General features: G+C 33.2%; 1 protein-coding gene across 3 annotated transcripts in view; it reads left to right on the top strand.

The window, feature by feature from the left end:
• Positions 1–15,492, top strand: part of rho-5 (rhomboid-5) — a 101,162-nt gene that overhangs the window by 66,097 nt on the left and 19,573 nt on the right. For all 3 annotated transcript variants that reach the window (XM_085198054.1, XM_085198053.1, XM_085198055.1), the window contains exons 2-4: positions 285–650; positions 4,418–4,589; positions 7,620–7,801. In XM_085198054.1, the coding sequence (XP_085054180.1) occupies positions 285–650; positions 4,418–4,589; positions 7,620–7,801 (720 nt within the window). The remainder of the gene's footprint in view (positions 1–284; positions 651–4,417; positions 4,590–7,619; positions 7,802–15,492) is intronic.

The raw sequence follows: 15,492 nt of genomic DNA, 5'->3' as shown, positions 1-15,492 counted from the left end.
CATAAAATTGTGTAATGAACCCATTGCATGACATTCGAGCATTGGTGCCTGAAAACACAAAGAAGCAGGTAGTTATTATATATATTTTCAAGATTATTGTCGCTAGTTTTATCTAGTAGGTTTATAAATAACTTTTACGGCTTTTTCCTTCTTTCGAAAAAAAAATTCAATTCAATCGAAATGGATTTAATTAAAAAAGCTAATTACATAAATAAATTTCCTCCTTATTAAATATACATGCCTATATTACTATATTTTAACATAGTTTATTGTCTTTGTTACAGGCGCGCCAGCGCGGGGCTGCTAGCTCCACAACTAACCTGCCAGAGCTCACCAGGACCTGCAGCATCAGCACCTCCACTTCCCCAACCAACATCTCCACCCAGGATCGTATCCGCCCCTCAACCACCTCCCGAGCCAACCCCCCAACCTACCCAAGACGACGGTGTGCGATTACGTCGTGCGCACACGGTTGCAGTACGGGACTACCTGAAGAGGGAAACTCAGACTTTCTTTGGAGTTCAAAGAGACAATGAAAGGGAACAGAGGAGGCTGTGGCACGAGAGGCGGAGACGGCACGCGGCGCGAGCATTGGGGGACCTTAGGCTTGACCTGCCGCCCGATCATCATCCTGATGTCGACGATATTAGGTTAGTAGGTTGTGTATTTACTTAAAAGAAAAAATATTTTTATTTTAAAAAGTATTTTTTTGTATGGCGCAGTAGCACAAGCGTGTGATTGTAAATGCGAGAGGTGTGGGTTCGATCCCTACTCGGGGGAATGAGTTATTAGTTATTAATATTTTAACAAAGCGTGGTATTGAGTTCCCATGCCTTGATAATAACGTGGGGAACAGAGTGTCTTAACACTAGATTCCGTCTGCCTACTTTGAATTAAAACATATTAAAAGGGCTCAAATATTACATGGTTTTGTATAAAATCAATTTTTTTATGTAACTGTAGGTAAGATATGTATATAAGATATTTCGTAATACTGCTTAAATATACAAATAAAGCATATACTCTCATATCTTATTAAATGAATAAATAATAATATATTCCATTACGTTAAATTAATGGAAGCACTAAACGATTTGGAGTCTGATGTTAGGACGACCTTGGAAATGCTGAAATTATACATTATGAGAGAGATTTATTATAAAAAAACATATATAGTCTTTGAGGGCAGTCGTGGCGCAGAGAAACAAGTGTGTGATTGCAAATGCGACTGGTTGTGGGTTCGATCCCCACTCGAGGAAATGAAACAGTTATTCAAATTTATATTTTTATTTCTTTGCTCTGGTGTCGAATCGTGATCCACCACTTAACTATGTCTCCGGAATTTATTGGAAAATGGGGAACGGAGTGTTTTACCACTAAGTACCCTCTGCATACCCTGCTGTATGTATTACTGCTGTGTGTATCTACATACAAATACCAGTTGAAAAATTTTTAAATTAGAAAAAGTGATTTATTAATCCATATATCAGTTTCCAATACATGAAGCTCGAAGTTATTGAAAACATGTCTTTGTATCTGGAGCCAATCCAGGACAGACAGCTAGTATCAAAATAATAATAGCTATAAAATATAGTTAGAAGTTTACATCTTCAAAAGAAATTCAAAAAAATACTAGCAATTTATTACGCATCTCATCGAATATTGTAAACCATTTGATACATCAAATACCAAATGGTGCAAAATGTTCAGAATTTTATAGCAATATATCACATTAAATATACAAGGTTTTTCTGGAATGTAAAATGTTTCACAGTGAAGAATATCTTATTTTGCATTCCGTATATAGCACCTCTTAAATATTCAGTCAACGTTGATATTTGAGTCGATCTTCATATTATCGTTCGCTGTATTAGTATATTATATATATATCCCTATATATCTATGTAGGGGGTATATTTTACAGTGTTGGGGCCCTTCAAGTCATATCTTCATAAAATATGGATATTTCGTTGTATTTTTTGTTAAGTTTTTTCAGTTTCACGCTGAATCCCGCATGTAATAGGGTAGGAAGAGTACAACATAGAGTTAAGACATTCCGCTCTACACTTTCCGCCGTATTCTGAAAGCATTGTCTATTGAGTGGCGTAACTCACCGCTCTACCTTCGCCTCAGCATCAGAGGGAAGAAATCAAAACATTAAATACTTTCCCAGAGTGGATATCGAACTCATAGCCACACGCTTGTGCATCTGCACCAGGACTCGCCTCATGATTATGAGATGAGATGAGATGCATGTCTTCATTATTATCTATACCTTGTTTCTAAGATATTGCAAATCGATAGCTTAAAGCGAAATAAATACACTGAGGTAATAAATTTACTTTTATTTATTTGAAAGTTTAAAATACTTTTATACCTAGACTTAATAGCGCATTAGTAAAGTAGTATAAAAGTAACCCAAGAATAAATTACGGTTTCCGCTGTAGCATTGACTGGTCTCGAGATACTTGTAGCTGTTTCTTATTGGAGAGCTGTCGGAAGTAAGATTTATGTTTTCAAGGATTATAACTTAAATGTTATTCCTTTAAGAATTCATAAAAGTTGAGATTGTTTGTTTAATATTATAATGGAGATATAGCTTTATATCACGGAACTTATTATGTTTTTCTTTTATTTTTTCATAATATTTTTAAATATTGTAAGTGACATTATCGTGCCGAAGTTAGGTTATGTAAATTTATAGTTATTTTTGTTTTTTCTGTCGAGAAACACTACGTTACGCTACCCGTCTCCGCCCATAGATACAGAAGATATGTGAACACAAATAGTAATAGATATAGAAAACATAATTAGTATATTTTAGGATTTGGCGGAAAATGGGGAACGAGTGTCTTAAAACTAGGTTCCCTCTGCCTTCCCGCTATATGCGGGATACAGCGTGAAGCTGATTTATTTTTTATTTTATTTATTCTTATACACTTAGCAAATATTCTATTACGACATTTTACCCGTAATTAAGCGCTGTAAATTACATATAGGCATTTTTTAAATTAATAAATTTTTAAATTTACTTAAATTATAACTGAGAAAATAAAAAGGCAAGTTAGTAATTTTCCGTAGTCGCCACTACACCGCGTTAGGCTCGGCGAATGTGAGCTAAATATTTAATACCGACCTGACCTGTATTTTAGACGATCGAAAATGAGGTCGTGCGAATTATAGAACAGGTTAATAGGCGTTTGCAATAATAAGAAAAGAAAAAAAAATGTAGTAGGTAATGTATGTAATTTTTTTAATTGTGTATGTTTTTTTAGTATTGTGCTGGGATCGAACTCACACCTGTCGCATTTACAGTCACACTTTTGTCACAATAATTTTGATTTTTTTTGAATTGTGAGTTTTTCTAAGTACACACTTATTTAATACTTATTTGTTTAAGTTTGAAAAGAAACACATACTAGTGCTTGGGTTTCCAACATTATAAATAACAACAGCAAATCGATCAAATTCCTTTTACGTGAGATACTACGGGAAATTTATAAGTTTAAAGTATAACTTTCATGTAGATACTTAGATAGTTATTATCGTAACAACACAAAGGTGTGGTGTCGTAGTTGGGACGTGAGTAAATGTAATGCGAAGCGAAGAATTTTTTTTTATTAGCTTCACGTCGTACCTCGCACACAGCACGGTAGGCAGAGGGAATCTAGTGTTAAGACACTCTGTTCCCTACTTTCCGCGGAATTCTAGAGATATTGTGTAGAGTGGCGGCACTGAACGCCACGTTTTACCTCGACTCCAAAGTTAAGAAATTAAAATATAGTATATTTACTTCTTTGAGTGGGAATTGAACGCACAATCATTCGCGCTTAATTCAACATAAATCCCATCAATAATAAATTGAACTAGAACACCTAAGTTATATATTAAAAAGAAAAAGAATATATAAGAAAAAGAAGATATAAAACTTTATATATGACCAAAGTTCCTATTTTTATTTATATTCCAAGTGAAACCAATATCCTATGACGTATATAGTTGTATAAGATTCCAAAGCGTGAGAAAATCGCAAATACTCTTCTATAAAAGTGTTATAAAATCGTGAGGCTTGAATGCAGTTGCGGATGAAAGGAAATCTACATTTCCCGAGTTACGTTGATGTCCTTTTGAAGTTATTCGATATATTTCCAACTATTTTATAACTTGAGGCCGTCGTGGCGCAGCGGCACAAGGGTGTGACTGTAACGTGACGGTTGTGGATTCGATCCTCATTTGAGGAAATGAAATATTTATTTACATTTATATTTTCATTTCTTCGCTCTGGTGTCAAGCCAAGAGCAACTTCCGGAACTCGGAAAGTGGGGCGTTACCACGGAACGGAATGCCGTTGGAATATCTTAACACTAGGTTCCCACTGCCCCCATAATAATATTTTACCATTATTTTTGCTGTTCAGTATGTACGGAGCATCCGGGGCGGCACCAAGAGAGGCGCGGGGGCAAACGCGAGAGCGGCCCGACGTGCTGCCTGCGCCGGCGCCGCTCGAGCCTCCCACGCCCACCCTCCCTTGCCCCGGGAAGGACAGCGTGGCGAGGCTTACCCTTACTGGACTGTCTTACGTTGTTACTGTAAGTATATGCTTATATGTATATTTATTTTAGAATAATAAATAATAATAAATTAATTTTTAACAAAAAGAAAAACCGACTTCTAACAACGAATTCAAAAGTGAAAAATAATTATATAAAGATTTTATAATTTTGAAGTCGGTGCCAAGTAAAACAAACAGGCTTAGTAATTAGATATTGTAGTAAGGTGTTGTAGCATTAGTTTGACACCGACTTCAAAATTATAAAATCTTTATAGAAAGAGAATAGAGTTATAATAAAAAAAATAGTCAAATCACTATCACCCAATTGCAGTGCTTTAATTTGCACCATTGAATTGACTGAAAACGGTTGAGTCACTATTTACATGTTTATATTTTTGTATTCGATATAATTAATAATATATATTTTTTAATATTACTTGCAGTTGGTACAAAAAATACAATATATTTATAAGTGTAAAAGGTTAATGTAATAAATCCAAATAATTAAAGGTTATTATATCAATAATTTAATAACATATCTTTTGATTTTAAATTTGATAAAATAACATTTTATATCAAATATAATTATAATACAAGAAGCAAACTAAGGTAGTACAGGGAACAAAGTATCGAGTTCTCATTAGACGGGAAAATGTGAAATTTTAATGACGTACCATTCTCACCCTTAATATATTGTGGTTTACATTTTTCTAACGTTATTATTATAATAAATAAGCACAAATAAATGTATTTGGTTAATAGAATTATATAATACTAGTAGGCGCGCGCAGCTTCGCCTGCTTATTTGCACCCTTAGGGGTCTAATAAATCATGAAACACATGTTCAATTAAATATTTTTAAGAGTCTAAATTTCAAATTTCATAAAAATCCGTGCCGATTTTAATTATTTTTCCATTCAATTCATTTCAACCCCTACTTTATCCCTTAAGGGTTAAATCCCTTCTTAGTGTATGCCCAGATTATGAAAGTAAACATCTGTCCAAATTTCACGTTTCTACGCACAGCGGTTACGGCTGTGCGTGCGTCTTACCTCATATATATATATATATATATATATAGATAATATTGTAGATTTTCGTTTCTTGTAAATAAATGTGATACACCTTAAATTATAACCAACTAGAGTGGCCACAGGTGTCTGAGCTGGTTCTTAACCTACATTCTAAGGCTAAGCATCAAATACTTTGTAGATCCTTTGAGCTCTTTATATTCAGAAAATTCCGAATTTTACAAAGAAGTACTCTCGTGCAAGTTAAAAACTATTTTCTTTATTAGGAAATAGTAAAAAGAGGAAAAAAAATGGAATCCCTAGTCGGATAGCCTTATTCCAGAGAAAACGGAGCACTGAAAGCTACAGTCTGTTTTTCGTCTCATCCGTTGTCATCAAGTTCTTTATATCATGCTCTTTGGGTGGTCTTCACGTATTTTAGTATCATCTCTACAGTGTTTTCAAACGTCAACCGATTCCTGTCTATGCCTCTTTTACCACTTACGGTTGCTTCATAAATCTTTGTTTTTTTTTAGTCACTTATTATCTCGACGTGCCAAGTGACAAAAACGTGTTCATTCTTCATCATCAGTACTGCTACATCTTCGCTAGTTTTTGCCAATCTGTGTAACGCAGATTCGGTCAGCTTAACTCACTCTATATTTCCTACGAAGATATTGCATCTTAACATTATTCATGTCTTTTCTATTCTTCTGCTGTAAGACCTAAGTTTCGCTGCCGTGCAAGCGATGGTATCAGCAACAAACGAACCCATCAGCACTTAAGGAGCTGTACTTACTGTTTATCGTCTTATCAGCTAAGGCACCTTTCATTCTTTTACCGGGAACAATACGCATATCCATTTCTTATCTTCTGTTATTAAACATATTTCCCAGACATAAAAATAGATTAAATAAAATAATAAGCCTTACAGTAATAAAATAGTTTTAGCCAAGTGAAGACGTGCTTGGATTCCAAATAATTTATATATTTGTGCATTACGAGTATGAGTGTGAGTAAAATTCTTCTTTTCACAATGCTTTTTTGTTATAACTAAAATATAAGTACGTTCCTTGTGTTATTTTTTAAGATTAGCCACTTAAAAAAACAAGGGTTGCTTACCACTATTCTCATAAGGATCGCCAGTAAAATATATGTATAAAAAATATCGAACTACTTTACAATCAAAATTATATTTTTTTTAAATAAATCTCAAATATGCTTATTTTAATGATATAATTATGGATTATATTAGTGTTATAACAGTATATTATATTACAAACAGTATATTTAAAATAACTGCATAAAAATTACTCTAAAGAAAATTTCAAAGCGACATACGTTTCGTTGCAAGCGAAACCTAAGTAATGTACAACTTTTATTGCCATTTATCTTGAAAATTCCGCTTCAGAAATTCACGTTTCGAGATTCTTGCTATGGATTGCATGAAATGTTAACAGAACAAAGAGAAGTTTGCATACGTTGCTCCCGGGTTGTACGGGTTAACTACCAATAAGTCATCATTTTAGCCACCAAATATGCGACAGATGAATTAGGCTTACCATATTTCTGTGCAATAAATTATAAAAGGCGGTGTCTTCGGGGATCGAGCCGAGCGGTTATGGCGTCGTAAATAACATAGTCTCTAGTCTCTGGTCGTAGCAATATCCCAGAAAGCACTACGTAATACAGAAGGCTCTCTTAAAAGCACTACGTCCTTAAGAATAGATTTATGAAATGTAGCATGCAAATATGTATATGAATATATATTTTTTTCTGTTTTCGTTATATTCAGTTGTATTTCAGAATAACAATGTGGGTATGAATGTATCATCATCACTCATATGGAGTTCTATTATTATATGTTTATATGTATGTATGTCAGCATAGGGATGATGATAGTTCCAAAATATATCAATATTTGTTTTTTTTATTTCAACTTTACGCTCTCCGTATCTGCAGAGAAAGCAGAGGGAGAAAGAGAGTTATTATTTATAGATACACAATAGCCTTATAATAACTATATATGTTTTTATAATTGTATATTTTTCAATCAGGCGGTAACACGACGCTCACGTCAGTCCACATCAGCGCAGTGGTCTCGTTCGTTCAGGGGCAGCGCGAGCAGTCCGCACGACGACGCTGATGTCGACGAAGTATTCTTCACACCTCAACCCTTGACGTCTCTGCTGAGCCAGCCACACCATGACGATGGTGATACTGGTGATGGGACTAAAGGGTAAGTTGAATTACTTAATTTTCTTTGTGATATTTAAAATGTGATCAGGTAAAAAAATTATGACATATCGTTATTTGACGAGTATGAAAATTAATTTGGTGAAACAGAGAGAGTAGTATGTGCCTCAGTGGTGTGTTAGCTTAACAAGCTAGTAGCAGGGTTTTAGTGCTGGTGATAATGAAATTTTATATAACCTGTAATTTAAAATGGCCGTTGTCACAAAATGGCCGATTACGAATTTTGTTCACAACCCACCTGATATATAAAAATAATAATAAATATCTTAAAAATAATAAAATTTCTATTACATAAACAGCTTTCGCACTATGTGCGATCCATTGTAGTTATATAAATTATATATTTGCAAAAATTTTTACTAGAATCATATAATTTAGCTTCAATAGCAATTTTTAATTGTGTGTCTTTTTACTACGGAAACTGCAATGAGCACCAGAATAAAATTCACATTTTATGTTGCTCTAGATTCTAAGCTATTTACAAACCAAAATTCATTCATTTCTGTCAAGTAGTATTCTTTGAAGAGGTTCAAAAATATCATGACTAGGTCTGTAAAAATTTACAGAAAATATATTATTCTCCCAAAAAATATCAATAGTATAAGAACATATTGGACATGGACGTATTACTTTTAATTCTGAAATATGAATTATATAATTTATAATCTACGTTTATTGAGGCATTGATGGATTTATTAGATTAGATTCGTATTGGGCCCAAAAAAGGCCCTAGAGACAATTTTAAATAAGTATTATTAAATATGATATTGATAAAACGTTCTTATGTCCAATATTGGAAATTTATATAGGATTAGGAAAGGAATTAGGAATATTTATAAATAAATATTTAATATTTTACATTTTTTTTTAAATTATATAATTCCTAACATTTAGAAAAAACGTAGGTATGTTTTGTATGAAGGCTACGTTTTACATTTATTATTTTTTTCACAGGGATGTATGTTGCGATACATCAAAAAAATGCAAATTCATCTTTTATTTGTACTGTAAGTTCGTGTTTCATGTGAAATTTCATAAACTTAACCACCGAAAGCTAATAATTACTATAGGCTTTAATTATAAGGTCAATTCCATACAATGTATGGATAAAATAAATAATAGGCGCATCTTTTAATTGCGTAGACTTAAGGTTTAGAATTATATTTTTTTCAAAAATTAGGAAGCTCAAAAAAGGGGTTGTGGACCTGGACATTTAATATTAATATGAGCTTGAAAGATTTACATATTTTTGTGAAAAATAATCTTGACAGACAGGCAAAAGGACAATAAGGTCGTCTTATAGGGGTTCATTACCTGTAAGAAAAGTAAAAATATTTATTGAAATTTATATTTTAATTTTTTCGCTCTGGTCTCAAAACAAAGCGCGACATTGAACTCCTTCACTCAATAAACAAATCCGAAAGAGAATGGAAAACCGAGTGTCTTAACACTAGATTTCCTCTGCCTACCCTGCCGTGTGCGTGATACAGCGTAAAATTAATTTAAATTAAATTAATTTTAATTTAAAAAGTAGCTATAGCAACAATAAACGATAGTTGAACCAGGGCTTCTTAAACTTTTGTCATTCACGACCCCATTTATGATTGCGAGTTCCTTAACGACCCCCCATACAAATATAAAAGAAAAATAAATTAATATTTTTTGATGATTTATTTATTAGGTAACAATATACATATACATATGAAAATATATAGTTTTAGAATTCATTTTGAAACATACAAAAATGTAAAATTAAAAATTGCACAAAAAATTATAATTTTTTTTTTATTATATAGACCCCTTTTGGGGTCGCGACCCATAGCTTAAGAAACCCTGGTTTATTCGATTAATCAACTCACTTTAGTTCAGGCAAATCTGGTTGGAACAAAGTTTCAGTTAATAACGCTCGGCTCTCGAGCCCGCGTCGTACTATGACGTCATACTGCACTAACTTGACAGATTAATTAAGTTCTAATTATGATTACACACACTTGCATCCGCACTGAGTGGCTAGGCTAACTTGTTTTAATGTTCTTTATACTGTTATTTAGATATGTTATCGTTTTGTTTTAATTGCTTCATGTATCCCGCACATAGCAGAGTAGGAAGAGGGAACTTGGGAACCTAGTGTTAAGACGCTTCGATCCTATTAAGCTTCGTTTCCCCACTTTTCGACGAATTCTTTAGATATTGTGTTGAGTGGCGGGAATTTCATTTTTCTCAAATGTGGAAATCGAACCCACAACCTCCTGCCCCGTGGCCCCTACGACCCCGCCGCGACGACTAACCCCAATATCAATCTTATGGTTTTTGTTAATAAGTGAATTACTAATGTTAACATTTTATTCCATATACATTTTATAATGGTGTCAATATAAACATTTAAATAATTTTATTTAGCTACGGTTGTTATTCAAATATCCAAATCGAGTAGGATTCCCACAACAAATGCTTCTTGTTTCGAGCTGAAAAATATTACTGTGGTTTGCATTTACAATTATTAATATATCCTGATAATAATTAAAATCTATAGATTTTATTTAAGGCTAGTGATGTTCTTATGAAAACTATTCTGTATGTAAAAAAGTTCGGTTAAGAGCGAGTCGGACTCGTCCTCCGAGAAATCCGTACCAATTTCGGAAAGAAAAACTTATAAAAGTTGACAAACTTAAGTTTGCAGAAGTATCTACTCATTTTCTTCTATGAAATACCCATAAATTTTAACTTTTTGGTTTTTTTAGTCCTCACTTCGTGCCAAATTTCATAACTGTAGGTCCTGCGGCGATTTTCATACAAATTACAGTAAAATTGAAGCATAAATGCTCATATCTTTTCATTACGTTAACTAAGAAGCTTAGTTTTTTCTGTGCTTCAAGAGACCATAGTCCTTAATATCTTCTCGAGCTAAATAGTCTTGACAGACGGAGAACAGAGTGATCCTATAAAAGATTATTCTTAGAACCCTAAAACTACAATGTATAGTATCTACAGTACAAATAAGTTAATATGACTGAAATGACTAAAAATCACATTTAAAACTGTATGGCTGCAAAAGTAGTAAACGACTTCTATAGATTACATTCTACAATATAAAAATAGAATATCATGGACAAGTAGGTATATTAGAGTAGTTAGTTCTCCACTTCTCCAGAGAGGAGGCAGGAGTACTTTAATAGGACGAGTGCTTAAGTGCCAATTACACCGCAGGGATGGGTTTGTGTCAGTAAAAGGTGTCATAACAGTGAATTCTTTGTAAAAAGATTTTTTATTATATTAAAGTCTCAGAAAACCTAAGATTATTTAATATGGATGTTGAATATAACCTACTCTAAGCTTTTTACAGCTTCGTGGAAAGGGTTTTTTTAAAGAATAATAAATAATTGATAATAGTTTTTTTTACAGTTTCATATTGTACTCCATATATAGCAGGGTAGGTAGAAGAAATGTAATGTTAAGACACTCTATCACTTTCTGCCGAATTTTTTAGACATTGCATGTTGAGTGGCGGAACTCGGAAATATTTTATTTCCTCGAACAAGAAGCGAACTCATAGCCTGTTGTGTTTATGCCTGCGCCACAACGCAACGGTCTCATATAATACTTAAAACTTTGATAATTTCCAAAAAAGGCAGTATTTTGATTGTAGTTTTATAGCTACATAGAACGTCCCTTACCAAAATACACGAAAATTTTAAGTTAAAAGCCTACGCCATTGGCGTTGATTTGAAAAAACTTAAATAATTCCTTTTTATTCATTGTATTATGTTTTGTAAATACAAATTTTAAATAAAATACATGTCAGCTTTTCGCATCGTATTTGGCTTACTTTAAACCGTAGTCAGCGTGTTCGTTAAGTAGGTCACGGCCTCCATTCCAACTAAAACCACGGTGTTATTCAATAACTCTATGTATATAGGTACGTGCGTGTTACGCAATATATACCTATTATATGTAATAATGTTCACTAAAGTTTGTTTTAACCAATAATTTCATAAACTTTCATAAAGATAGAAGAACTAGCGACAAGGTAATACAAAATTTAATATAGGGATAACAAAGTTACAGTACACTTTCGATATGTTATGTGTTTTTATTAAAACTGGCGACTTGCTCGCGGGTTCGCCCGCTTGAATTACATTTAAAACGCGCGGCCGCGCGTAGCCAAGTTTTTTTGCAAACAAAACTGGCGAGCAGCACCGTGTGTTATTTTACACGAACCATTTGAAGCCACTTTTTACCTATTCGTAACTCAAAAACTATTCCATCTAAAGCTGTCATATTTGGCTCAAATATTTAGACCCCCTACCTGTATACGTGCATAAAATTTCATAAACACAGCTCAAACAGTTATTTAGATAATGACCTCCAAAAATAGTTAATTTTTAGGGGGGTGACTGACCTATAGACCTTAATGTTAACCAAGTTCCAGATGACCTGGAATGGTGAAATTTAGCATCCGGTTAAGTAATTGGGTGTATGTAAAGGAAAAAATCCGAAACTAGTATTTTTTTAACATTTTCTTATAATTTTTCAATAAATAGATTCAATTAGGAACATTTACTTATAGTGTAGCGCCTGCCAACAAAATAAGAGCAATGCATTATTTATATATATTTGCTTTTATTTATGTCACACGTTAGTAAATATTTTATTTGTTTTGTAGACTAACTTCACTATTACTTACGTAAGCCATCTAAAACAACACGATGCTTTCAAGTATATTTTAAGATAAGATATGTCTCCATTTGTAGCTGAAAATGCCTCCAATTTATGCCCTGACAAAGCCTGCCATCATGTGGACTTCAAGGGCTTCACGTAAAAATATAAAAATACTAGAGGACGCGCGCAGCTTCGCTTGCGTATTTAAGGGTGAATTCTAATAACCCATGAAACATGTGTTCATTCATTGAATTTTTAAGAGTCTAAATTTCAAATTTTATAAAAATCGGTGGCGATTTAAAGATTTTTCCATACAAATTTTCAACCCCTTATTTGCACCCTTAGGGAGAGAATTCTAGAAAACGATGAAACACGTGTTCAATTAAATACTTTTAAAAATCTAAATTTCAAATTTTATAAAAATCGGCGCCGATTTATTTTTTTTTTCCATACAAACTTTGAACCCCTATTTCACCCCTTTAGGGTTAAAATTTTTCAAAATCCCTTCTTAGTGGATGTCCAGATTACGAAAGTAAACTTTTGTCCAAATTTAACGTTTCTACCATCAGCGGTTACGGCTGTGCGTGCGTCTTACCTCAGTCAGTGAGGACAAGTCCTTTTATATATATAGACTAGCGACCCCCTTGCGGCTTCGCCCGCTTTTACTGTGCTACTAATCTTTTCAAGTACTTATTAAAATATATTTAAATGACTATTTTAAACGGAAGAAATTATAAACAAAAACCTACCTACTACTAACTACTACAAAAAATGTGAAACCAAATATATCGCGCTTAAATAATACATTCAACTCCAATTATCCAATACGTGCAAACGCATCTAACTAAATCTTCGTTGCTATAGAGGCAGCCGGGTTTTTTTTTTCGAGCTTGTGGTTAATGCTGAAGGGGGTATTCTGTCCCTGATGAAAAGCAAGCACGACGTGGCTGCCTGTGAGGAAAATTAAATAGAATTCATCGGCCGGGAATCGAACCCGGGCGGCCCGCATGGCATGCGAGCATTCTACCACTGAACCACCGATGCGTGTAAGGCAGGAGGGCGCGGACGCGCTATAGGCGAGTGGCGAGCCGTTTCGCAGCAAGGATTTATTGATATTGTAACAACTTCTAAAGTACTTATTAAAATGAAAAACAGTAAAAGACAGTTTTGATTTACATTAAATGGCCAACGTAACTAATGTACTTATTTATATGCTGAGAGTAAGGGATAAGTGAAACTTGACTCGATGCAGTTGATGTGTGAACGGCGTGATTTGTCAATAATTAAATGCGTTTTTCTCTAAAACTATTCGCAATTTCGAAATAGTTTAAAAAGCAAATTTTATCTTCGTTTAACGTAGAAAATTAATAGAGTATTTTAAAGGATAAGGATTAATACCATTATGGAAAAATATCCCTCACAAAAAAAATATATTGAAATTATTATTTTTAGACAGAAAAATGATCACTACACGTTATTCTTAAAAGATACGAATATGCTCTCGCGGACTTTTTTGTAGATCTTATTAAGAGGAACAATACTCCAGTACATTTTTTTCATGTAGTACTTACCATTAGAGCAGCGCATGCGCGAAAGTGTCTCAACGGGTAGGACTTTATACACATTTATCGTATTTATGTTAATTTACATAAGAATGTACAAATAATAAACTATATATAAACCTTCTACGAAAAACACTCGACTTAATGGTGAAGACCGCATCAAAATCTGTTGGGTGGTTTAGAAGAAGAAGAGTTAGAAACAACAGACAGACACGAAAAGCGACTTTGTTTTATAAGATATAGGATAATAAATGGATTAACATCCTTCATTATTATTTATTATAATTTAAGCATATGTTTTAGTACTTATTATACTAAGAGTATTTGCATAGTCGATTAACGTATTTGATATTAAATTATTATTACAATATTTAAGTACTAAGTCCTATATAAGATCCTATAAGGGTTCTGTTTTATTGCTTTCGAGGTACAGAACCCTAAAACAGAAAAAAAATACACTAAAAAATAAATATTAAAAAAATAATTATATTGATAGAAATATATATAAAATTTAAGAATAATATACTATCTGTAAGGTCAGTCGTGGCACAGGGGCACAAAGTGTGACTGTTAAACCGACTGGTAGTGAGTTCGATTCCCACTCGAGGAAATGAAATATTTATTTAAACTTATATTTCCATTTCTTCGCTCTGGTGTCGAGGCAAGGCGCGGCGGAGAGTTCCGCGACTCAACACGCAATGCCTCCAGAATTCGATGGAAAGTGGGGTTACTGAGTGTATTAACACTAGGTTCCCTCTGTCTACTCTGCTGTGTGCGGGATACAGCGTGAAGCTGATTTTATTTTTAATTTGATATATTGTCAGCCTACCAGCTATCTTAACAGAAATAACTATAAAGTAATTATTAACGGTAAAAATTTAAGTAATTGTTAATAAAAAAAATAAGAGAAAAAAAGAGAAAATTAAAAATTACTTAAACAAAATAATAAAAAATAAATAAATCCGCTTTACGATGTATCCCACACATAGCGGGGTAGAGAGAGGGAACCTACTGTTAAGACACTCAGTTCCCCTCTTTCCATCGAACTCTGGAGGCATTGCGTGTTGAGTTATTCCAACAAAATAATAAAATTAGAAAAAAATATTAATTAATATATCAGATTTCTAAACGCAGCATACATTCATTACTTTCAAATCTGACAACTGTCATTTAATCAACAAAATAAAAACTATAGTCGAGATTCATAGATAAATATAATCTATTTTCATATATAATTAAATATCGTCTTAAGAGTAATAAAACATAATATTATTGACCATAATAAAAAAGTAAATATCTAATTATATTAGATATATTTTATTGTACGAAGCCGCTCATATTTTAATGGTTTTTTTGGCCTGAGTTTCATGATTTTACTGGTTTTAGGAACACTTGTGAAAACGGCAGAGAACGGAGTCGACCTTGGGATCATATCAATTCAGATTGGTACCGT

Source organism: Heliconius melpomene, chromosome 15 (genome assembly GCF_056956725.1).
Source record: "Heliconius melpomene rosina isolate 202511_hmr_F chromosome 15, ASM5695672v1, whole genome shotgun sequence".
NCBI classification, from domain to species: Eukaryota; Metazoa; Arthropoda; class Insecta; order Lepidoptera; family Nymphalidae; genus Heliconius; species Heliconius melpomene.
Note: the sequence above shows the minus strand (reverse complement) of the source record. Positions and strands in the feature narration are given on the sequence as shown.